We start from the raw sequence: 25,251 nt of genomic DNA on the forward strand, positions 1-25,251 counted from the left end.
CCAAGTCCTGTCCAACCTGGCCTTGGACACTTCCAGGGATGGGGCAGCCACAGCTCTTCTGGGCAACCTGTGTCACGGCCTCACCACCCTCACTGGGAAGAACTCCTTCCTCTTTGTGGAGTCAGGTCGACTTTTTACAACACTGAGAAAAAAGTCTCTGTTCTAGACTGCAAATCCAGGCAAAGCCCAGAATTGTAGAGGGGAAGTTCTAAAGGGAAAACCCTTAGATCTTTCATTTTAACCAGCTGGTAGAAGGATGTGATGACATTGTGGGACACTGACAATGTGCCACTGCCATGAGCCCGATGGCAAATCCCACTGTCAGCAGCAGTGGCAGAGGACAATCGAACACTCATTGCTTGGCAATGGGGAACAGGACATCCCATCAATACCTATTAGTGCTTAACTCCACAAAGTCCCTGCTGGTCATAACAGGGATGACTCGGGCAAGGGCAGGGGCTGAGCACAGGCCAGTGTGGGTGACACAAAGCCAGGGGTAACCTGAGTTAAAAAATGCAATTTTCATGTGGCAGAGCTGTCCTGGACATGGCTCTTGGCCACTGGGGCAGGTGGTGGGATTAAAGCTTTCCTCTTCACTACCAGTGTGTTTTTCTCTGGTGAACAACTGTTGATACAACATCTACATTGAGAAAACAGTGTGCCAGCTCACTGCTGAACAGAAATGGGAAGGAGAACAAATATTGTTATACTCTGCCTCCTTTCCACAGACAGCAATTTAAAGTGTACAAACATGGGGAGGAAGTTAATGCCATTCTTACCATAACACTCTTCACATAGCCAGCAGTCTCCAGGGTCTGATAAAAAAGAATGAAATAATGTCAGTAAGTGGACAGGCTTAAAAAGAAAGGAAAGAAAATTATTTTCTGGAGGAGTATTAGTATTTTGGTGCTTTCTGTTTCCAGAGACTGAGAATGTATTAACAAAGAAGCAAACCCTCTAATCCAGCATTGCAGACCACCCTCTGTACACAGGAATCTTTAGCCCCAGCGATGTCTCCAGCTGAAGGAGCTCAGACACTTTCTCTCACAGGTGCTGGATCTGGCCACCAGACATGGTTCTGTCCTGCCAGTGCAATGCAGATGGAAAGGGTTTTTCCAAACATCGCACCACAGATCAATTACTTTTATTACCACTAAGCACAGAAATGCCTGCCAGGTTCCACTGCTGTGCCTGTGGGCTCCCAGGACCCTGAGTACCCCTTGCTTAGGCTTCCTCTGCCCTACCCTTGGTCACTCTCCTGTGAGAGCAGCACTGTTCCATCTTACCTTGGAGAGTTCATCAATGATGTTTTGCTGCTCAACAACTTGTAGTCTCAGGAAATCAACTTCTCTTTCTTCCTGGCTGTGGTCAAGGTCATTTAAGGAGCTTGGTCTCCTTATTGCTCCAGTTCTTTGCCTCTAAAACCAAAAACCACAGGGCAGATGAGGAAATGATCAGGAGGCTTTGCCAAAGGACTTGTCTAACCCTTCCCTGTACAGTGAGTGGTGCATGTCTCTAATGGCTGTTCTGGCAGCTCTCCTGCTCTCCTTTTGTTGAGTCTCACATCCAGGTTGCAAATGTGCTGGCTGGTCCTGCTCCTCTGATTGGAAAAAAGGGCAGAGTCACAAGTGCAGATTTCCCAGGCATTACTAGGTGATTCTGGCAGGAAAGTCAAAGCTGAATCATAGAATCCCTGACTGATTTGCATTGGAAGGGACTTTAAAGACAGTCCAGTCCTACCCCCTGCCACAGACAGGACACCTTCCACTAGATCAGGTTGCTCTAAGCCCTGTCCAACCTGGCCTGAAACACTTCCAGGGATGGGGCATGAAATGGGGAGATCTGTGCCCATGTGGAGGCTGAGCAGCCCCCAAGGGAGCAGTCACCCAATCAACATGTGCAAAGCTCACACCATTCCTTTCCTTCAGAGCTATTTGTCTTCGAGGCTAAAGTATATCCTATGTCTTGTGGTTTTTTACATTTTACATGTTTATGTAAAACCAAACATGTCCAAGGCACAAACCACTCCACAGTACAGCACATCTCAGCAAGTGCTGGAGTGGGGACAGTTTCCTATGGAACCAGAAGGTTTGGGATGATGCCTGACCCCCTCAGCCTCATCAGTTCCAGCCCCCCTGTTCTCCCAGGAGCACACAGACTCTCACCATCGCGATATTTTCTTGTGTCACGAATTTCAATTTATTTTCCATTCGACGTAAGGCATGTGACAACTCCTCATTCTTCCTACTAAGGCGTTTGTTCTTGTCCAGAATGGGCTTATACTGACTTTCTGCTTCTCTGAGACGTTTTAACTGCAAGATAAAGAGAGAGTTAACACCTCTGGAGCTTTTTCAGTGAATATATTAATAATTTTCTTTAACAATCCCACTAGCAGTATTTCCTCCTCGTGAAAAGCATAATTGATTAAAAACTCTTGGTGCTTTCCTATGGGAAGAGATCATTCCTCCTTCATGAGATATTCGATCTGTGAAACAAAGGTTCCATATGGGGCATGCATTTATTTTTAAAAGGAAATAAAAATAATTCCAGCTAATGCCACCTCAAAAATTCGTTGTCATACAAGCCAAGAGGAGTGTGACATGGCACAGCACCGAACAGAGAGCTAAGGAGGCGCAGCCAGGATTTTCAAACAGCACAGGAGAAATATCCCGGTATTTCTGGGACAAGGCATGGCCCCGGCAGCACGTCCCCCAGTCCCCATCCCTGCTGCCCTCACCAGCTCGTTCCTCTCCTCTGACAGCAGGGCGTTCCTGTCCTCCAGCTTCCTGATGATGCCGCTCAGCTCCGCGATTTTCAGTTGGAAGCGCCGGGCATCCTTTTCATCCAACTGCTGTTCCTAAAACAAAGATCAACTGCAAATAACTGTTCATAAGTGTACACGCCAGAGCACGTTTTCAAAGCTCAAACTTTTTCTTATCCCATATCCAAACATCTCAAAACATTATCGGGCAGAGTGGAACCCAAGTGACAATGGAAAGCTGCAGGATGAGACCAACGGAAAGTCAGGAGTGGAAATGTAACAAAGAATGCAAATGCAGAAGTATGTATATGTATATGCGTATGCAAAGTCACAAATGGTAAACTTGGAAACAGAAAATATCCAACTGAAGGCCATGTTCCAATGATGCCACTGTTGAACTGAGAGCTTCAGACACATTGCTCACTGAGGTCTTGGCCATAAGAAAATGATATTAAAATTACTGAAGTACAAATGGGGAAAATTCATGAAATTGTGCCATTGCAAAAGCTCTTCTTCCACAAAGCTGTGACCTTTATGGGGTCCTAAAGGGTCACTTGTCACTTTACTTGAGTGAAAATGCTTAAATTAAATCAGAAAGGAATAGAGATATAGATAGATGTGTTCTCATTCAGAGAAGTTACAGCTGTTGACAAATGTGACAGACCTTTCCCCTTCTCTAGGACTTGTTCTGGTCTTTGGCAGAAGTTGAATACAACTCAAAGAGGCAAATTAGCGCCCACAGTGCCGGTGGCACTTTTTGGGAGGTCTAGGGTTCCTCATTCAACAGGTGCAGGAGAGGCTTGGGCCAAAGAATGAAATAGATAGGTTTGCTCATGTATAAATTTTACACTTGTACTGAGAAAATCAAGGCTCTTGCAAAAGAAATCTTGATGAGGATCAGCAATGAGGACAACCTGCACATGTCAGAGGTACGAGGTCAGTTACTTGAGGGGTTTGTCTGAGCAAAGGAAGGCCAAAGCGGAAGGGGGCCAGAGTTACATTGAAAAAGGCATTGTGGAAGGGTGACTAAAACTGAATGTTTTGGATATTGCAGAAAATAAATAGGAAGGAGAAGGTTAGGAAGTCTTTGATTCACTTTGTGGCCCACTGACAGCGAGAGCACTTGGCAGGTATCCCAGGGGGCTGTGGGGGTTCCATGCTCTCACCACCCCATTCCCTCTATAACTGGCCTCGTCCATCTGCCCCCCGAGCCCCGTGCTCGCAGTTCCAGAGCTGCACACATACATCACTTGGTGAGAAATGCATTTGCATCGTTTGTTGGCAGAATCGTGTCAAACTGTCAGACTAAGGCGGGTGGCTGAGCATGGTACAGTGAGGAGAAGGAGAGAAAGAACAGAGAAATTTCCCCCTGCTGACACAACCAAACCAAACCGACCGGGAAACAAAGCGACAGAAAGCAAAGGCTCTCCCATGACAGGGTTTGATTTGAAATCAATGGTTTGGATAAAGCAGGAGCACGGAGCGGGTGCCTCAGGCTCCCCGGCATGGCCATTGGGAAAGCTCTTGCTCCAGGGAGCACTCATCAAGATTCTGTCACTTGGTGCCCTTTGGTCTCTGTTTAGGTGAAACCACGTGAAAGTGCTTACGGGGCTTCCCGAATGATCTGAAGCGTCTCCTGCACCACTTGCATAAGGAAGTTCCCGCTTGGGGCTGCTCAGATGCCGGTCAGACTCTTTGAGCTGGGAGAGTTGTTCATCTAAAGCCTCCTTTTGGAGCTGCAGTCTCTGAGCATGCCCGGCTCGCACCCCTAACTCTCTCTCCAGCACGAAGACTGCTCTGTCCTTAAACTTAATCTCCTCCATCTACAAGGAGAACAGAACACAATCACACAGGAGCAGCGGCTCGACAACAGCATCCCGGAGAACCCCTGCCCACGGAAACACAGCACCGCTCCCGGGAGCCAGAACATGGACACTGGACAGTGAACATCAGGCTCGATCACTTCAGGAACACCTCCCTTCTGCTGGGACAACCCAGAGGGAAATCTCTTTTTCGGCAGGAATTTTGTCATTAAAGTGATTCAGAAATACCCCATGCTCTTATCACCATTTCAGGATACCTTAAAAAAAAAATTAAAACTTAACATTCACATCACAGTTTGATTGGCTCATTCGAACATTTTAATGATTTTGCAGCATTTTTCTTGGGCATCACCTTTGGAAATTTTGAATTCATAATTTTAAAAGAAAAATACTAAAATGTGAATATCCTTTTATTTGCAAAATATAGAAGAAATGTAATTTTTAAAATTTTTTCCCCAGAAGTCTCTCATGTGAGCCATTTAATCATTCCCTTCTTATGAGAGGTTTTGCTTATACATAATAAACATGCAAAATCATTAAGTGCTTAAATGACAAATGTCCAGTGACCTCTAATTCTCTTTTTCCCTGTTTGCCTGTGCTGAGGGGCTGTGCACATCCCATGGGATCAGCCAGGATACAACCCTTGTGAAGGGTGGTTGGGCCCTGTCTAATTATGGAAAATCCCTAATCCCAGCCCAAATTGCCTTGGGTGCCTGTGCTGCTGCACCCACTGCAGCAGGATCTGTGGCTCTTCCCAGCTGGATCACAGACATAACATTAAACATGGATGTAAAGCATTAATTATGCTCACACACTACATGTGGTACAGACACTGATTCTTTGGAAAGAAAGAAATCACATCCATCCCCTCAGGTGTCTGTGAGCTGGTTTCAGACACCATAAACACAAGATTTTTAGCATCAGTTTTTGAGACTTTAGACATTTAATTTAAATAATCCCCTTTTAAACCTGGCCTGTTTGAAATAAGCACATTTTGCCTTGTGAGAATTGTGTTAATACTTTTATCTCTGCTTTGTCTGTAAACTTGGAAAAAAATTACATTGGGGATCAATAGTCACTCCAAGGACTTTTTGGATACCAATATGGCCCAGCCAAGAGAAAAGCAGGTGCTGGCAGGTCACACAGGTATCAGGAGAGTCAAGTGGAGCTGAGGAAATGTATTTCGGGTATCACAGACTTTCAACAATGTCCATGAAGGTAGTGCCTGCTAACTTTGAATGAAACAAAGAGATGTCTCCTGAGCACCTGAGGTCCTTCTGCTAAATGCCTAATCAGGGAGAAATCTAAACAGATGTACAGATGACAAGGGAACACATCATCAAATGATTATTTGCCGAAATAAGCAGAATACTGGCTAGTTGATCCCTATTTATATGAAAACAAAGACACGTTACAACAAAGGCAACACATGAAATCGGGAGGAACAAAGAAACTGGAGAAAACACAAAACATTTCACAGCATTTCACTAATGGTTTGTTGTCCAGGAAAAAAAAAAAGCAAACCCTAAACAAAATCACAAACCACAAGGAAACATCAGCATTCCCATTTTCCTTCATATCATTAAATTCCCATATGTGAAACATTCACAACAGTTTGGTGTTTGCAGCCCGTTACTAAACACAAATGTTGCAGAAACAGCACAAATGGAAGGAAGCATTTCCCTGGAAAACGGCATCCAGTCATTAATAAAATTAAGGACATGTACAGACAAGAGACCCCTCGGAACTCACTGGAATTGGTGTCGGTTGCCCGGGGTGGGCGCCCAGCCCGGCCTCATTCTGCGCTGGTGCTGGACCGGGGACACTCTGGGGCTCCTCTCCCTGCTCCCACCCCTGCCTGATGGCTTGGGTGCTTGGGAAGGGCTTGGGAAGGGCTTGGGAAGGGGCGTCAGCATGCAGGAGCATCCAACCACCTGCGAGACACCCTGCGCTGCAGATATTCCCACTTTATTCCAGAGGCTGGGATGAATATTTATGCTCTATGCTAATTCATACCCAGCCGTGAGCACAGCTGATGCCAATTACACAAATACAGCCCCTGCAAGGTGAAATCTGCTGTTCCCTCCTCGTGCTCCCCAGCGCACACCAGGCACAGCCCGACCCTCGGATGGCTTTAGGCCGTGGCTCTTTCAAACGTATCATTTCTATCCTGATTCAAACCCAATGTGTAGTTCCTGCTTGGGGAATTTCTCCCTGCAATGTTCCTGGGGCCTTTGCAAACTGACAGATGCTGTCAGAAATGGCCTTTGAAGCTCCCAGTGCCTGGGATCAAAGCCAGTCCCACCGGGCAGGGGGCACTCGCAGAGGGGAATCCCTGTCCAGCTGGAGCTGCTCCATGACAGACACAATTCCCAGTGTCAGAGCTGGCAGCTAGGACACATGAGGAGACCTGTCCCCAGCCTGGTCCCCAGATGGGACTGGTGGCTGGGTGATGAGGTGCCCAGGTGAGAGGAGATGGGTGGCTCTTGGGGGTGACACCCCTGAGAGAGGGCATTCAGGCACAGGGGACACACGCCCTGCTCGTCCACCTTCCCTCCCTAGAGATAACCCCCACCGCCTCGTGGTGGGACCTGTCACCCAGCAGCAGCCAGACTCACTCAGAATCTTGGCTTGGGTTTAGAGGGACCCAAAAGCTCATCTTCGTCCAACCCCCAGTGGAACCATCCAGTGCCACTGGTCACTGCCATGAATGAAGTGTGGGGTGTCCCAGACCCTCTGGAGGCAGAAACCCCATGTCCAGTGCCAGCAGCTTCCAAGCTCTTCCAGAGGCCCCAGTCCAAGCCCTGTGCCAGGTGTGTTGTGGCACAGCACCACAGCTACAGCTCAGAAGAGAGGAGGATCACAGAGAAAAATGTTTTTTAAACTCTGGCCTGTGAGACACCAAAGGAATGACTCAGAACTAGGAGGTTCATTGACCTTGTTAAGTGTAGGAGAAATGTTGTCTGGCTTTTAATATACAACAAAATCCTCCAGTCCGGGTTTTAGTCGGAAAAAATACTGTTGGAAACGAGGGTCAAATCACAAATGACTAAAAAATGCCCAGTTGGCAGAATGAATGACTCCCCTTGAATGCTGTGTGCACCTGCAGTGTAGGTGAGTGCTGAGCCACCTTTATAATACCAAATATGGGGATTTCTCACCACATGAGGGAATCAAAAGGAGAAGATAAAGACTAAATCAATCACTGATAAAATTAATATTTAAAAAGTCAGCTTCCTACCCTTTCCTCTGATCCCACCCTTTAAATCAGACATCTTCACTAATTTATCACTGTCTGACAGGGAGCTCAGGGTCTCTGTCTGAGAACACAGAGTTTCAGAATGGTGCAGAAAACCTCCATCTTCTCTTTGGCTATGAGATGGTACTGCCATGAGGAACCCGTGAAGATCTCAATGAACAGTGGTCTTACAGAGGTAATGGAGAAAGTTATTAAAGCTTTTTGTAGTCATCATCAGCTAAAGTTTATCTAAATTGAAAATAATCACTACTCAGCCTCTAATAAATCTAATTCACTCAGTTTTTCTGATTTCTCAGTACCCTGGTAAAGGAGCCAGGAGGAAGGAGGCTGCAGTGGCCATGGCTGTGCAGAACTTCTCCTTCCTGACCAATCTACAGCTAATTTAAATTTAAATGCTTTCCACCACATTGAATTTTGGTTCCCATCAAGCAAACTTCGAGGCCAACTGATCACAGGGAACCCTCTTGACTGAAAGCTGCCTCCCCTGGCGGTGCACACACTAACTCAGGGAGTGCTCCTGAGCATACAAATGTAATTAAATACATCCACGTAGTATTTTAGGCTGGTTTAAAATGCACAAATTGAAATTTAAAACTGGTTTACTAAAATTAGAAATTCTCTCGAAAGGAGGCTGTTCCACACGTCCTCGTTACCATCTGCAAGGGAATTTCATCTCTTGCAGCACCATTGCTGAACGTTCTGAGCCAGGGACAGCTCAACTGGGTTAGTTGAACGTCTCCGGGGAGCCTCACGCTCAGACTGTACAGACACAAACAGCACGAGCCATATGTGCAAACACACAACACGAGCCCAGAACAGCCTGAACACACATTTTGGAGAAATATATTATTCCCTTTCCTGTGCTGTCCACAGTGCTGAAAGATGCTCAGCCCTCCCACATGGGACTGGTCCAAAGCCATTGGATCCATGAGTAACAGTCACCCTGAACCTGAAAATAACTACAGTAAAGAGCTGGGATTTTTATTTGGTAAATACTCAGAATCACAGAATCATTTGGGCTGGAAAAGCCCTCCCAGACCATCGAGTCCACCCTGTGCCCAATCCCCACCTTGTCATCCAGCCCAGAGCACTGAGTGCCACCTCCAGTCCTTCCTTGGACACCTCCAGGGACGGGGACTCCACCACTTCCCTGGGCAGCCCCTTCCAATGCCTGAACACCTTTTCCAGGAGGAAATTCCTCCTGATGTCCAACCTGAACCATCTCTGGCACAGCTTGAGGCCGTTTCTTCTTGTCCTGTCCCTTGTTCCCTGGGAGCAGAACCCAACCCTCACCTGGCTCCCCTCTCCTGTCAGGGAGTTGCAGAGAGCAAGAAGGTCTTTTTGATTGGTCACAGGTTGGACTCAGTGATCTTGGAGGTCTTTTCCAGCTTAAATATTCTGTGATTCTATGACTTGGAAATGAAGAACTGAACATATCAGACATCAATCACTTCAAAAACAACCTTGTGCTAAAGGGCTTCACACCATTGCAAAGCCAAACCCAGACGAGCACAACTCGTTTTTCTCTACTCTGACTAAACTAAAAAATAACTCTTTTCCTAGGCATGAAATTAAAATTCGCCCAAAGGCTACTCCCTCCTTGATTAAAACAACTAAATAATGCATTGTACACAAACCATGATGCTTTTAAACCCTGAGCTGAATCCTTGGGCAGCTCAGGGCTGGCCCCTCAGCTGCAAGTGGCATGGGATGCAGGTGTGATTCCAGAGCTCTGTGGGATGGATGGACCTGCTCAGCTTCAGCTCCCCTGTGTGTCTCTGCCTCACCGCAATCCCACTAAGGCTCAAGGACTGCACTTTATGGCTGGGTCCTCTCTGAAAAGAAAGGAAACACTGGTTTCCAGTGATAGTTGAAGTATTTTGGGAATTGCTTCATTTTCACAGAGAGCTTTTATCGCATGAGGCAGCACCAGCCTTTCCCCCAAACATCAGGGCCCTCCCTGCAAGGTGCCAGGAGCCACCAGTCCACACTGAAATTATTTCTGGTTGAGTCAATGGAGCTGAGAGTACTTGAAGCCATCCAGGAAGCACTCAGGGTTTGGTGAAACCATGGTATCAGGTAATTTCATTAGTGCAGTTTAACTAATCTCATTCTTTCTAGCAGGAATTAAAAAAAAAGTTTGATTTTCAAAGGCAATTTAGAAAACATACCACCAAACCACTCTATTCCTTATAACTAAGACCATATTTATTTAACAGCTTCTCCATTAAGGGCCATTAGTGGGGACTTTCCATGTGATGCAGCAAGTTTATTTAGGATGTCCATTAGCCACCCCTTCACTGGGATGTATGAAATAAATGCACCAGCGATGAATGGTTAGAGGAAGGGACTTACTCTGCAGGATATTTGAACAGCATCAACAGATCAGTTGGTTACAAATTATTTTAACATCCTCTCTTCATAAAAATAAAATAATCTATGAAAAAAACTTAACAACCTAAAGTCTGAGAGACGTGGTGGCTAAATAAAGGTAGGAAACACTCTACTAGTGGTGTGTCAGTCCCTGCCAGGCTCTTTGGGTCATCAGGACACGGGTGACGCTGTTCCAGCCCTGGGATGGGTAGGAGGTTCTTCCAGGTGGTCCCTGCAGCAAGGCCACACTGACAGGCTTTGATTTGGGGCCAGGCTGCAAGCTGTTTGAGCATTATTAATTGTTTTTTAGGATTTGGATAATAGCCTAGGATCAATGGCTTAGGAGAAACATGGATGAGTTTGCACCAGGACACTGTGTGGCAAACACAGAACGATGGTGACATCACAGAAATACTGAGACAAGACCCAAAATACACACGATGGGAGCATGGCTGTCTTCCCAGGTCCTTGGGAAAGGCAGAGGCAGTTCAGGGATACACTCCCTGTGCACTCACAAGATGGGAATCCCAAGGCAAGAGTCTGAGACAGCAGTGGAGAATAAACCACCCTGAACCCCAGGAGGTGCTGGTGGCCTGCCTGGCTCTCATGCACAGGCTCCCTGTGAGGGAGCTCCCTCCTGCAGGAAGCTCCTCCCTTTTCCAAGGACCATGATCCATTTCAATCTCCCCAGCCAGTTTCCAAACATGCTGGAGGAGCACAAAACACAAGAGTGAAGCTCTTGCCTTTGAGACAGGAGTTGTTGCACCCGAGGCTCCAAAGCTGGATTAGGTGAGTGCAGGCTGAGCAGCCCCACACAAAGGACCTGTGAGGATCAGGGGAGCAGGGAAGATGAGGATCCCAGGGACCTGCTGGGATCAGGAGCCTGTGGAGTCAGGCAGGAGAACCAGCCCCTGTCCAGGGGAAAGCCACCAAGGTGGGTATGGAGAGGAATTCCCCCTGAATGCCTTGCTGGGTATGTAGGACTCAGGGACGCAGAAGAAGAGCATTTTGGGTTTCTGTAGGGCTCATTATGGGATGTTCACGGGAACTAGCAAAGGCAGGGAAAGGGAGGGACCAAGCAACACTTGGTTAGGAAATAAAGGCCTAGACCCAGAAACATAACTCTTCTGTAGCATTCCCCTAAGCAGTCAGAAATCTGAGAGCTCTTCCTGATGGCTGAAATGTGAACAACATTAACAAGCACTGACATAGATAGAGAGGTTCCTTACGAAACATCCTGATAGTTTTAAAAAACAGTTCAACATTTCTACTAGTAAATGTAAAACAGGTTTGAAGCAAGTTCCAAATTTTCAACACCCATCCTTATCCCCTCAGCTGAGTCCAGCACTGATCATTTCCTGACTATCAATAACATAAGTTGAACCACAGATGAAAAGAGCAACACGTACCAGTCTACGAATCTCTCTCTCGCACTCCCTCTTGATCCTGGTGATTTCCTCCTGGTGCAGGTGATACACACTCCTGATCTCCGCTGCTTTGATTTTGTCAGCTTGGATGACCATGGTTAGAGCCTCCTCCACTTGTTTCTTAGCCCCCTTCAGCTCAGAAATCTCCTGCTGCATTTTGATTTTCTCCACCTCAAAGCCCCTCTTGGCCTCCTCCTTGGCCTCCGAGAGCAGCACCGTTTTCACCTTGTCGGGACCCCCATCGCGCACGGCGTTGAGCAGGGTCTGCAGTCTCTGGATTTCATTGTCCTTAATTTTTATTACTCTGAGCAGTTCAGCTTCGTGCTGTCTCAGAAGTGCTTCTCGAACAGCTTGGAGCTCCTTCATTTTGTCCTCATGCAGTTTGACTTTGAGCTCTGTGACCACCACGGTGCTTTTGTGCTGTTCGTGCTCCTTGATCTGCTTCACTTCCTGGTTTTTCTCTCTTTCCAACTTGCTGACCTACAAGGAAAAGCAGAAAGTACTCTACTGTCAATCAAAAAAATGATTAGTACAAACCATTATATTATTTAAAAATTATACAGGTCACTTTACAATGTCAGAGTTCAATGCTGTATGTCTGTGTCTACAGATTCATAGCAAAGCCCTTTCACTGGATACCAGCATAAACAGAAATATCTGCATATTTAGAAAAAGAAACAAAAATATATAATTATCATTTTGCAAATTATTGATACTGAGGCTGAGACCCCAGGTATCAATGCAGATTTTAGCATCTTATTCTATCTTCAGTATTAAAAAATTATCCCTTGCAATCTTATGGACTCTTTAGTTCACCCAATTTAGTGCTCTAGAAAGCATGTGGTACACAATATAAATAATTAGCACAAATTTATGCAAGAAGGAGAGAACCCACGTGACCAAACCACCCACATCCAAACACTGGAGGAAGTGTATGCTCAGAAACTGGGCTGACATGGGTATACCAGGTGCTACAAACAGATTAACGTGTGAGATAATACACATCTAGGAACCAGGCAGTATCTTGTGAGTAAGGCTGAGTCCTTACTTTAGTCTGCAGAAGCTCTCACACCACATCACCAATGGAATACATGAGAAATCAGATGCCAAATCACCATTTTGGCTTGTCAGGCACAGAGACCCAACCTGCACAGAGCACATGTGCACAGGGAAGACACACAAAGCTCCCGTGAAACCCCAAGCAGCTGCATTTTACTAGATGCTTTCTAAGCAATGAGTTATTCAGTGCAAATAACTGACTGTACCTGAGCACACAGGGCTCAGATGATGTTTCAATTTAAAACCATGACATAAATTCTAAAGCAGCCATGACCAGAAGTGGTGGGGGAGAACAGAGAGAAGGAAAAGAGAGTCCTCAGCCTTAAAACTGCAAATGCTGCTTCGCATCAAAAGGATTAACAGATCTTTTATTTTTATATCATATATATATATATATATATATGTTGGATTCATAGTCTACAATGCCTCATGATGATGCAAATGTATAAAGCAGCCATGAGTGGGGCAGAGAGTGGTCAGAAATAACAGACTACACTGAGATTGCTGGGGGAAGGAAAGGGAAGCTGCACACCTTACTCTTTTCCTGCTGGAGCTCTATCTGGATGTCAGTGAGCTTGGCCCTGAGCTCCTCATTGGCAGCCTGCAGGGCGGCCAAGGCGTCCGGCTTGTCCCCTCTGGCCCGGCTGCTGGAGCCCTTCTTGGACATGGTGAGGCCGTGGCAGGGAGGGCAATCCCGCCTGGAGCCCCTGGCCCAGCACTCGCTCCGGCTCCTGCGCCTCCCGCCGGAACACTACATCTTCCTGTGCCTGGAAAAGGGAGAGCACAGTCACACAGCACCGCCAGAGAGAGGGGTGGGCGGGGATGGGACACCACCACACACACGAGGCACTTCCACATGCATGAGGGACAGGGCAGCCAGCTGAAGGGGCTCCTCCCTGCATTCAGTATGGAATCACAGATTTGTTCAGGCTGGAAAAGCCTTCTGAGCCCTTAGAGTCCAACCACTGCCCCAGCTCTGCCAAGGCCATGGATAATAGCCTTGGATAATAACCCTATGGTTAACCATGGATAATAACCCTAACCCTAACCTGTGTCCCCAAGTGCCACATCCACACAGCTTTTAAATCCCTTCAGGGATGGGGACTCCACCACAGCCCTGGGCAGCTGTGCCAGGGCTGGACAAACCTTCTGGTGATGGAATTTTCCCTAATAGCCAACCTAAACCTGCCCTGGTGCAACTTGATGCCATTTCCTCTTGTCCTGTCACTTGTGAGAGAAGAGCCCAACCCCTACATCCTCTTGTCAGGGTGTGTTTCATCCTTTCATCTGCACTGGAAGTCACACAGTGCAAAGGATATGGAATGTTCATGAGGGATGTCCACACACCATCCCCTGGCACCGTCAAGGCCTGGAGACAGCAACCCCCGGGAAAACTATTTTCATAGAATCATAAAATCATGGAATCACAGGATTGTTATATTACAAAATTCCATAGAAAAAGCTCAAATTTGGGAGAATGTTTCCAACCTTTTTTATTCTAATCTTGTTAATGTGGATAACAATTTCCTTGGACGATGACCTTCAGTGCTTTGGTTTATTCCTCATGACTCATGGTCAAAACCACAATGGAGCAGCACCGTTCCCTGTCGGAGCACGAGTGAAGGGGCTTCACAGGTCAGGGCAGCTGTAAGGAGAAAATAACAATCAATGATAATAGTAAAATAGCAACTACGGAATAATAGAATAATAATAATAATAATAATAATAATAACAATAACAATAACAACAACGCTACTCTGATTTGAATTCTAAGAGCAAAATCCTGAATCTATTAAGGAGAAAAGAGCCAAGGAAGGCAGCTGCTCCAGGGATATATAAATGGGATACAGAGCTGGGAGAAGCCTGAGAGCATCTGGGAGAGGGGGTGGAGTTTGGGAGGCACAGGGCAAAGCCGCTGAGAACTGGAAAAATCATGTAGGACAGGCAGTTACTACATATCTGTACTGGGTCAGAGGGACAGTGGGAAGGCTGAGACTTAAGAGAAACAAGTAAAGGAATAAAATAACATTTCTGATACTAATTGTCCAAATCAAAGTGGTACAGTCTCAGTTCTGCTGCTTCTCAGGCTGATAGTTGACTTCGTAGCCTAGAAGTGTCTATAAAAAGAAACATGTTTGGTTGGGCAAAGAAATAGAAATAAATTAAATTTTAAAGATGTTGCCTGAAAAACCTGTAACAGGAGCAGACGTTCTTTGCATTTAATATTCTTGCTGCTTTGTGCAAGCAGACACAACGCACCAGTGATCTACAATGGAGCTTTAAACCCTCTTTCTTTATTGATATAAAAATGGGGCAGCCTATAGCCACAGGCACAGGGCTCTACCTGCTGCGATGAGTGAGGCCTTTGTGCACTTTACAATTCTTTTCTTCAGTGATCTCCTGTAATGGCAGAAGCAGTGGTGAGCCAGGTTATCTCACAACCTGAGGAAACGAGCAGTGCACTACGAGCTTTAACTGCTTCCACTTGAATGGCAGACAAATCACAATTTGAATGGTATAGGGATTTGTGAGAATAATTGCAATCAGGATTCCTTTTGACAGACAAAGGCTGTGAGAATTTTTGCTTGCTTGCTTACAGAGAATAAAACTGAGGAACTGATACTGTGGAGCACAGTTCACTTGGTGAGAATGCTGTCTGAGGTTGATTTGTAGAACCACATGTCCTCACGCTTCCAGTTTTTAAGCTTTTTAATTTTGTTTAAATGTTACCAAGGCCTAATTGTATGATTTGGTACAGTTCATGTCAAGCAGCTGCCTAAACCTGATTCTTCTCTACTGAAAGACAAAATGTAGAAGGGTTGGCTTATTTCAAAGAAGAAAGGTTTGTACAGCCCCGTTTGCTCCAAGCAGGTCCCCAAAACCTTTAAAGAAGAACTGAAATATTATCAAGAAAGTCAGAGGATCCCAGACTGGTTTGGGTGGGAAGGGACCATAAAGCTCATCCAGTCCCACCCCCTGCCATGGGCAGGGACACTTTCCACTATCCCAGGCTGCTCCAAGCCCCGTCCAACCTGGCCTTGGATACTTCCAGGGATGGGGCAGCCACAGATTCTCTCGGGAACCAACACTGGAAACATCTTCCAGACTGGAATGCTGAAGCCTTAATGAGATTTCCCCAGAGAACTCAGGATTCTGTAGTTTACATGGTCTGGAGTCATTGGTCCATTTAATGCACACAGGGTTGTTACTGCCAGGGATAATAATGCAAAATTGGACTGGACAGAGTCAGACAGCTTCTAGTGACACCCAGGACCTTCTGTGTGTGCAGTGGGACAAGTGTCATTGTTGGGCACCACGACAGTCACTGTTTGTACTCCAGCACTGCTGGTCCTGTGGCCCAGAGCAGCCGTGTCTGCCGGGGAGGCCCCGGGTGGAAGAGCCATCTGAGACTGCTGCACAAATGCCGGGCTTGAAACAACATTTCTGCCAAATACTGGGAGGAAAACATGCCACAAAAACATTTCTGGGCCACCATCACTGTGCTGATACGTGTGTGCAGCAAGGAGACGTTTATCAGGGAACACAAACCTGGTTGCTCAGGCTCTGTGCTGGCTCCAGGTGACACACAGGGAGCCCAGGAGGCCAAGGGGCCAAAACTGAGCCCAGACACTCAACAAGCCCAGTCCCTACAGGGAACAGAGCAGCTGGCTGGGACTCCTCACCACAGCACTGGGTAGAGGAGTCATCCCCTAGAAAAAGTCACCTGCCTTTGGATTTTTCCCCAATTTTTCCAATGAGTTACATAGAAGGGGCATCTATCAGACACATCACCTTAATAAAACAGAAAGGTCCTCATATTTTTGATTCTGGTAGAATAGATTATGCATCTTCTTCCTGGTGTGTTTGATATTGAAAACAGCATCAATAATGCATCAGAGCTGCCTTGAGCTGGGCTCAGAGTTCCCTTTGCCTCCTGACTTGTAATTCAAACATCAAGGCTAATTGGAAAATGTGTTTTCTAGGTAGTAGTTTCTGAAATCAATGTTTCACTGCACTTAACAATAAATGAATAAATCCCTACCCAGGGTACCAATATTTTAAACAAAACGTAGCTTAAGCAACATGCTGTTCTTACAAATACTGCACATTTCCAAGGTCTGCCACAGCCCCTGAGCACTGATGTTTTCTATTTCTGACAAATTGTTCTAATTAATTAGTTTAGACAAACCTTGTTGAGCCTCTGGTGAACCTCAAACTATTATAATAGAAAGAAAATGTAATATTGTTTATGGGCGAGTTCCCGCTTCCTCCTACGAGTAATCTCCATGTTCCATTTAGGATTGCAGCAGCCTATAGATCTGAATGCAAGAAAATGAGTTTTCCTCTGAAACAGAATTTCATGCTAAGCCAATGCAATCACATTCAGTGCTGGATTTGTACCTTGGGGTTTTTTTGTACAAACATTTGTCACAAATAGTGTATCATTCGCTCAGCTGCAACACGAGAAGAAAACCTGTTGGAAATTACATGGAAAACAGAGTAAACTGGTAGCTGAGATCAAGAAACAACTGCCAAGGCCTGTATTGTCCTGTACCCAGGGTTATGCTGTGTATTTCCTGCATACAGAGAATCACAGAATCCCAGAATCACCGAGGATGGAAAAGGACTCCCAGCCCATCAAGTCCAACCTGTGCCCAATCCCCACCTTGTCACCCAGCCCAGAGCACTGAGTGCCACCTCCAGTCCTTCCTGGGACACCTCCAGGGATGGAGACTCCACCAGCTCCCTGTGCAGCCCCTTCCAATGCCTGACCACTCTTTCCAGGAAGAAATTCCTCCTGATGTCCAACTTGAACCTCCCCTGGCACAGCTTGAGGCCATTTCCTCTCATCCTGTCCCTTGTTCCCTGGGAGCAGAGTCTGACCCCCCTGGCTCCCCCCTCCTGTCAGGGAGTTGCAGAGAGTGAGAAGGTCTCCCCTGAGCCTCCTTTTCTCCAGGCTGAGCCCCTCCCGCTCTCTCAGCTGCTCCTGGTGCTCCAGACCCTTCCCCAGCTCCTTTCCCTTCCCTGGACATCCCAGGAGGATTTTTTGCTTCTGCTGTTTAATGATTGAATTGAGACTAGTTTGATAAAATCCTGGTTATTTTTAAAAATACAATCAATGTTGGTAACTTAACCCAGATTCCAAAGAGCCATATCTGACTTGTCCATGCTTTTGCTGAGAAAGGTTTAGGCTCCCCACACTGCAAAGGTAACGTAATCCATTACCATCAGTCAGCTGCTTTAAAGCAAATCTCCATTTCCATAAGGAAAAAAAACCAACCAACCAACATTTCCCAGTGTGAAATAAGCTCTGAAACCTATCCTTGATGAAATAATATCTGCTTTAAATCAAAACCAATGCCCCTCTCCCCCCCAAACCCTGATATCTAGTACTGAGTCCCTGCAGATGGAAGTCTAGCCAAAGTTCTGCCGAGGATTAGATCAATTCCAGCAGCAGCTGTAACAGACACATGTCAAATCCTGACTGACCTGAATTTTTCCTCAAAGATTAATCCTTCAACCATTGTTGGCTTTAACTCATTGATGGGTGGATCATGTTTACAAACCCTTAGCAAAACCCTGACCTTTGCAACCTCTACATTTGTAGTTCACGCAGACTCCTCTCTGCAGACACCTTGTGTCTGTAGTTTCCTGTTTGGTCACACACATGGGTCTAAATCCCATCCTCTGGGTTTTTTTGGAGTTTGTTTGTTTGTTTGGTGGGGTTTGTTTGTTTGGTTTGGTTTGGGGGTTTTTGTTTTTATGCAAATAACAATTGGGTGTCAAGCATGTGACTAGTTAATAGTTTATAGGGAAGAGCTGGAGCTGTGCTAGGGGAGGGTTACACTGGATTTCAGGAAAACGTTCTTTCCCCAGAGGGTGGTTGGGCACTGAACAGGCCCCCCAGGGCAGTGGTCACAGCCTCAAGGCTGCCAGAGGTCAAGGAATGTTTGGACAATGCTCTCAGGGACAGGGTGGGATTGTTGGGGTGTCATAGGCAGGGCAAGGAGTTGGACTGGATGGTCCTTGTGGGTCCCTTTCAACTCAGGAGATTCTGTGAATTCCAGTACTGTCAGACACAATTGCTGCTAAATCCCAGCAGGTACATTTTAAAGCACGACACCTGTTTAATTTTACATCTCCTATGGCTAATTTCCAGAAAGAGCTATAATTAATTAAAACCAGAGTCGAGTATGTAGGAAGCTTATTTTTCTTTTTTCTCAGATAATCCCCAATATTTAAGGTACAAAAATCCACTGGAGTTATTGCAATAACACTGCAATAGCACACCTATCCAAATTCTCTGTTAAAATGGAGCAGCTCAGCATAATTCCAGTGCTTTGGGGAGGATTATTAGCAAGGAATATATTTCAGACTAATTCCATCAGTTTAATATTGTGTCACTCTGTTATCTTGCTCTCAAACAAACTGTTAGAGCAATGCCATCTCTTTTCCCAAGGAATTCATGCCTGTATAATTAACTAAATCAACTGTAACACAGATGGCATCGCACCATCCAAAAGCACTTGATGGAAACATTTTAAGCATGTTATTAACATCCCTAAATAACTATTTAATGCTACCTCTCCAACCCTCTTCGGCACCAACACGCAACACAGCTGGATTTGAGGGTGGAAAAGGCAGTATTTAACTGCTACACTCTTATAAAAGATTTTCAGTTCTCAGATTTATTCAATTTATAAATGAGCTTGAAAATAACAGACTCGACAGTGGCAACAAAAACATTGTGGTTTAGATTTGAGAATTAAGATTAATTTCCAGACTGACTCATCATCATCAGATTCAGCTGTGAGGAACTGGGCAGGACTGTGTTGGGAGGAGGAACCTCTCTTTAGGCTGGCCATGGTTATACAAAATTGTCTATTTGACAATGTGTTTTATGTCTCAGGAGGTGTGTGACCAGCTCTAAACCAAGATAAAAACTTACAGTTCACAGCAACAGACAAGATTTTGAATGGAAAGTCAATTAATCTCCCAAATGCAAACAGCTGCTAATGGTCAGATGCCCATCAAGCTCCGGTGGAAAGCTGCTCCTTTGGCCCCCAAAACTGAGGATCATATTATTTCAAACCTGATTTTTCATTAGTAAATATCCTAATTGAAATAACCTTTTCTTGAGAGTTGCTGTGACTCCCCTCCCTAATGTCAGCCGGTCTCTGCCCAGTTATTGAATAGCAAACATGCCCCTTGTCTCATAAATGTAAATAAGCATAATAATGAACATAAATAAACATAAATACTGATTTAGGAAGAAAGCAAGAGTATGCTCAGAGTACCAGACTCGCTGGAGGTCAGTTGTGAGGGGGGTGGGCCGGGGATTAACACCATTCCTCTCCCTCCAACATCTGCTGGACCAGGGCAGTCCTGGGGGGGGGTGGGGGGACTGGAGGGCCAAAATCTCATGGAATCAGGCTTAAGCCCTGCAGCATGGTCTCAGCTGGGAAAATGGTCCCTGGGGAAGACCAAGAGAGCTTTAGTTACATCCTGGTGACAGGGAGATCTTTTGCATTAGAACAACTGAGACACAATGTGCTGCTTTCACCTGGTCCAGCTTCTGGCAGGAACATTGTCAGAGAAAGTAAAGGGACAGATCCAAAGTAGAGATGGCAAAGGAGTTCAGAACAGAAAGGCTGTTAAAATGGGATGGGGCAGCCACGGTTTCTCTGGGCAACCTGGGCCAGGGCCTCCTCACCCTTACAGAGAAGATTTCCTTCAATATCCCACCTAACCCTGCCCTATGGGAGTGGGAAGCCATTCCCCCTTGTCCCATTTTTGTGCCTTTGTGGAAAGTCCCTCCCCTGCCTTCTTGCAAGCCCCCTTCAGGTACTGGTTAAGTACATATTTCCAACTACAAGGAAAAGATCCATTATAAAAATGCTTTAAAAAAAAAACAACAGTCCCTGGAAGATGACTGAATAAAATCCCAAAGCAAACTGCCTTCCCAGACGATGAACCAGAAACCCTGACCAAAGCTCGTGTTTCCCAAAGGAGAGGCAGAGCAACAGCTGGGAAAGAAAAGGCTGAAGGCACATGGGAAAGATGTCCCTGAGGAGCAAGAAAGACTGGTGTGACACGAGCCACGCCCTGTGTCCAGGGGGTGACTGAGGCAGGGCTGTGCCAGGGACACACGAAGGTGGCTCAGAGCTGCTGCCCTTGGCGAGGTGAGCACTGACCAGATGTGCACAGACCAGGAGTTCAGAGCTATAATCTGATTTTATAAGCTGATTTCATTTGAGATGCTGCATCAACCTTTAGAGTCAATCTGCCTGGCATGTGGATACCATTTCCCTGCACTTTCACAGAATGGATCAGTAAGAGGGCTTAAGGCAAACCCACAGCCAAGGGGAACATTTTAGGCCTTTAGGGGAAATAAAAGAGAAAGGGCTGTTTCAACCTCACTTTAACATTTGAAATCAAACAATCCCAGGTTCAACAGGTTGCCCAGAGAAGCTGTGGCTGCTCCATCCCTGGAAGTCTTCAAGGCCAGGTTGGACAGGGCTTGGAGCAACCTGGTCTAGTGGAAGGTGTCTCTGCCCATGGCAGGGGATGGGACTGGATGGGCTTTAAGGTCCCTTCCAACCCAAACCATTTCATGATTCTATGATTCCATGATCCATTCCTCTGGGAAAATTTTATTTTTCAACACAAGAATTCCATAACTTTTTTCTAAGCAAGACTAATAACCAGAAGATTTCCATGGAGCACTACATTCAGTTTGTGCACATCATCACATTCAAGATATACCTTGAACATTCCAGTCACTTACAAACCTTACATGAACTGACCCTCCCAATGCTACACTAAATGCAATAAGCACCATATTTGAACACGAACATAATGGAAATAATTTTTTTAACTATACAAATAATTGCAATGAGCAACCCAAAGATGGACCATGCAAACTGTGTGTGTATGTGAGGAGTAAATTAATAGAAGCTACACCATGTTCTAGAGCCACCTGCTGCCAGGGCCAAGAATGACAATACCAGGGTCAGCTGGTGCTCACAGAGCTGAATTTTGGGTCAGTTTGCTGGTTCTGCTAAGGGACAAAACTGGGGCAATCTCAGGATATGTAAGTGTACGGAAAAGTCTCTCATTTATCTACTGAAGGGGAAAAAAAGGGAAAAACATAAAAAGAAAGGGGGAAAGGGGAACCTCAGCAGCTGCCTCTGCTTGTGCTCTCTATTGGGTCAACAAAATTGGCTTGCTGGAGTTCACCTCTGAGGGCAAGTCCCTCATTCCTGAATGACATGTCCTGGCTGATGTCTCCTCTCTGGAGAACCCGTCCTATGCAGGTATCCCCCTCTCAAGGACCTGTGCAGATGATCAGGAAAAGTGCTGGTCTTGTTTTTGTCATGAAATATGCTGTATAAAGTAACTGGGGAAACATTTCCTCCAACATCCCCATTTACAGGCAGGAGAAGCTCCAGAGGAGCTACTGGGTTAGTGTGGCAGCTGGGTAATCTGGGATTTGAGTTCCAGACTTTCCAATCTTTTAGCCTTCTGCACTCACTCCTTCAGGGAAAGTAGCTTCTCACACGGGTTGCAGGACGCTGATCCTCAGCTAAGAGGATGTGTCCATCTGGCTCCTGACTTTCTGGCTGATCATTGCTCTTGGAGCAGGAACACCGGGTTCTGCCTGCAGTCAGGATGCCCGAGGGCACTAGAAATGCTTCCTGCTGGGATCTGCGTCCCACCAGCTACTGCCATCACAGCCAGGCATGTCCTCCAGGACAGCAAGGGGGGAACTGTGAGACTGCAAAGCTCTGGGAGTCTGGAGAGGGGCAGGATGAGGAACAGCAATAGCTGTGGCTGCTCTGCTCTGGGGCAACCAGAGTTTGTGAGTTTTAACAATAAAAATATGCAAATTCACACAGCTCATTAAAGCCACCAGAGAAGCACATGCCCAGGAAACCCTGCTGGTGCTCCTGTGCCCCCCTGCCCAGACAGTGACCCATCAGGCAGAGAGGCTTGGAAATGTGAGCTGTGTGTGGGGCAGTAGAGTGACCTCGCTGTATCCTGGCACTTTAATGTGTGAAGGACGTGAGACCAGAAATCGGGATCTCAGCTTCACAGGTACAGTTAGAGTTGGACACGTCCACAGTGTCCAAGAATCATGGAATCACAGAATATCCTGAGCTGGAAGGGACCCACAGGGACCACCGAGTCCAACCCCTGGCCCTGCTCAGGACATCCCAACAATCCCACCCTGTGCCTGCGTGAAGATTGAATAATATGATGTGTAAAAACACTAGTCACAGATGGGAAATCAAAACAAAGGAGGAGTTACTACTACAGGGAGGAGATACTACTACAGGGAGGAGATTCCCAGCTGTGAGCTCCAAGGCCCAGGGTTGGCACAGTTTGATATTCTGGTAACCTGGTAAAGAGTAAAGGGCAGGACACAAAAACCTGCTGATAGTAGAGGATTATGTAGGTCAATCAAGAGGAGAGAGGACTACAAAGCAAGCAAAAGGAAGAAAAAAACCCCAATAACCTCGAACTAGAAAAAATACGTAACTAAGCAACACGAAATTCAATCCAGGAAAGTACAAGATAATCTATATTTAAAAATACAATTTGACATATCCTGCACATAGAGATTTAGGAGGAAAGATCAAGTCATCACTGAGGACATCTGTTGTGCCCACAGTGAGATAAATAAGGTATTATAATGGCACGAGACTGGAAACAGGGTGAAAAGCATTATGATGCTGCAGAAAGATAAGTGGTAGGTACTCATTAATCCACTCAAATTCATCTAAAAGAAACATAATAGGTGTGACCAGGTAATAAAAGATTCAGGATCTGTGATTTTTTTGGAAGAGACACTGCACAGGCAGTTGTAAAATGATTGATATTGTGTAGGCAAAAAGGATGCTTCAGTTACTTTTCACACTAATGCAAGAACAAGAAACCACCCTGCGGGCACTGGCAGGAAATGAATTTTTCAGTGGAAAGATGAATCTTCCACTTTGGATCACACACGACAAACCCTGGGGGCACTTCCCCATTTTTCTGCTGCTCCTAGGGTCAAATCACCACAGAGGGTGGGAAAAGGCTGGTGCTGTGAGTCCCCAGGTACTGGTGACGGAGGCAGGGCCAATCCAGCCCCAGTACCACCATCACAGCACTTCCCTCCCAACCCAAACCATTCCCTGGTTTCATGAATAGGTAGGGTGAGGGCAGGTGTTAGGACTGAAACACTGAGGCATCTTGGCCCTTCCATTTCTGGAGAATATTTGCCCTTCTTGTTTACTTCTTTTATTTCTATATTGAAATCACAGTTTCTTCTCTCACCTTGCTTTGTGCAAAGCCAGTGGAATGGGACATCCCAGTGAGACGGCCTGGGATGAGGGCAAGGGATCAGGAGGAGAGGTGCCAGCTGAATTCCTCAGGATGAGAGGAGACAGCCCAAAGTTGCATCAGGGGAGGTTCAGGTTGGACATTAGGGAAAACTTCTTCATGGAAAGGGTTGTCCAGCCCTGGTACAGGCTGGAGTCTCAATCGCTGGAAGTGTTCAAAAAATGTGGATGTGGCACCTGGGGACATGACTATGATGAACATGGTGGTGATGTGGGTTGATGATTGGCCTTGGTGACCTTGAAAGGCCTTTTCCAACGTTAACAACTCTGTTTTTTTGATTCCATGATTCTGCTCCATCCTTCAGGCATGGCAACTCAGCCCACATTGCCCTGTGCAGTGGTCAGACAGGCTGAGCTGGGCTGATCACCCACAGATCAGCAACATCACAGCCCCTAAAGATACTGCTGGGCTTTTCTAACACTTTAAAAACCTATTAAAAAGTACGTGGAAAACATTTATGCAGTCATAGCAACTTCAGATTTGCTTTAAAAAACAAATCTGCAATTTAAGCGGCCACGGATACATTTGAAATAGCAGCCCAAGAGCATTTTTCTGCCTAGATAATACACATCTTGGCAGCATTTCAACAGAACCAGAATTGCATTCAAGTGTCAGATGCTACATTTTAATGGTGCTCAGCAAATGCTCCCCTGTCTCTGTTCTACCTGCAGCCTCCCTGCTGTAAGGGAACCCACCTGGCTTTCCTTCAGCAATCCCAAATCCCTACTCCCTCTATATAAACTCCTCTGGATTTGACACCCGGTTCTGTGGACTTGAGGAGATGAAAAGGCTTTGGAAAGCAAACAACCTGAACCACTGAAACACGGTGCAAAGGTACAAAGAAAGCTGCTGAACTCCACAGTGGAGAGCCTGGAACAGCCCCAGGCCATGGCTGCAGAGGGATTTACAAGGGCAAGGACAGCGGAACAAGCTGGGAACAGGGAGAAAGGCTCCGACGGAGCATCGGCCGCGGCACTGCAGGTCTGGAAGCAGGGAGGGAGCACCACATCTGGAAACGCGACCCAGAGCGGGAACAGAACTGCCCTTCCCTTCCCACCAGGCACCAGCTCTGCAGACACGCCGGCCCCCCTTCCCAGCAGACCCACTCCATGTGCTGCCCCCGCTCCCCATCCTGTGGCAGCGGCTTCCCTGCCCCGTGGG

At 46.3% G+C, this 25,251-nt stretch overlaps 1 protein-coding gene across 23 annotated transcripts in view; it reads right to left on the reverse strand.

The window, feature by feature from the left end:
- JAKMIP3 (Janus kinase and microtubule interacting protein 3) overlaps nt 1–25,251 on the reverse strand; it is a 55,955-nt gene that overhangs the window by 16,125 nt on the left and 14,579 nt on the right. For 10 of the 23 annotated variants that reach the window (XM_027746310.2, XM_027746311.2, XM_027746299.2 and 7 more), the window contains exons 2-9: nt 14,191–14,347; nt 13,235–13,469; nt 11,626–12,123; nt 4,369–4,584; nt 2,738–2,857; nt 2,166–2,312; nt 1,287–1,418; nt 780–815 (exon numbers count right to left, since the gene is read on the reverse strand). In XM_027746310.2, coding sequence (XP_027602111.1) covers nt 780–815; nt 1,287–1,418; nt 2,166–2,312; nt 2,738–2,857; nt 4,369–4,584; nt 11,626–12,123; nt 13,235–13,369 — 1,284 coding nt within the window. In that variant the 5' untranslated portion in view covers nt 13,370–13,469; nt 14,191–14,347. The remainder of the gene's footprint in view (nt 1–779; nt 816–1,286; nt 1,419–2,165; nt 2,313–2,737; nt 2,858–4,368; nt 4,585–11,625; nt 12,124–13,234; nt 13,470–14,190; nt 14,348–25,251) is intronic. The other 13 variants (XM_039378936.1, XM_039378935.1, XM_039378939.1 and 10 more) reach the window with 4 other exon arrangements.

Source organism: Pipra filicauda, unplaced genomic scaffold (genome assembly GCF_003945595.2).
Source record: "Pipra filicauda isolate LSUMZ 115617 unplaced genomic scaffold, ASM394559v2 scaffold150_size2825430_pilon, whole genome shotgun sequence".
NCBI lineage: Eukaryota > Metazoa > Chordata > Aves > Passeriformes > Pipridae > Pipra > Pipra filicauda.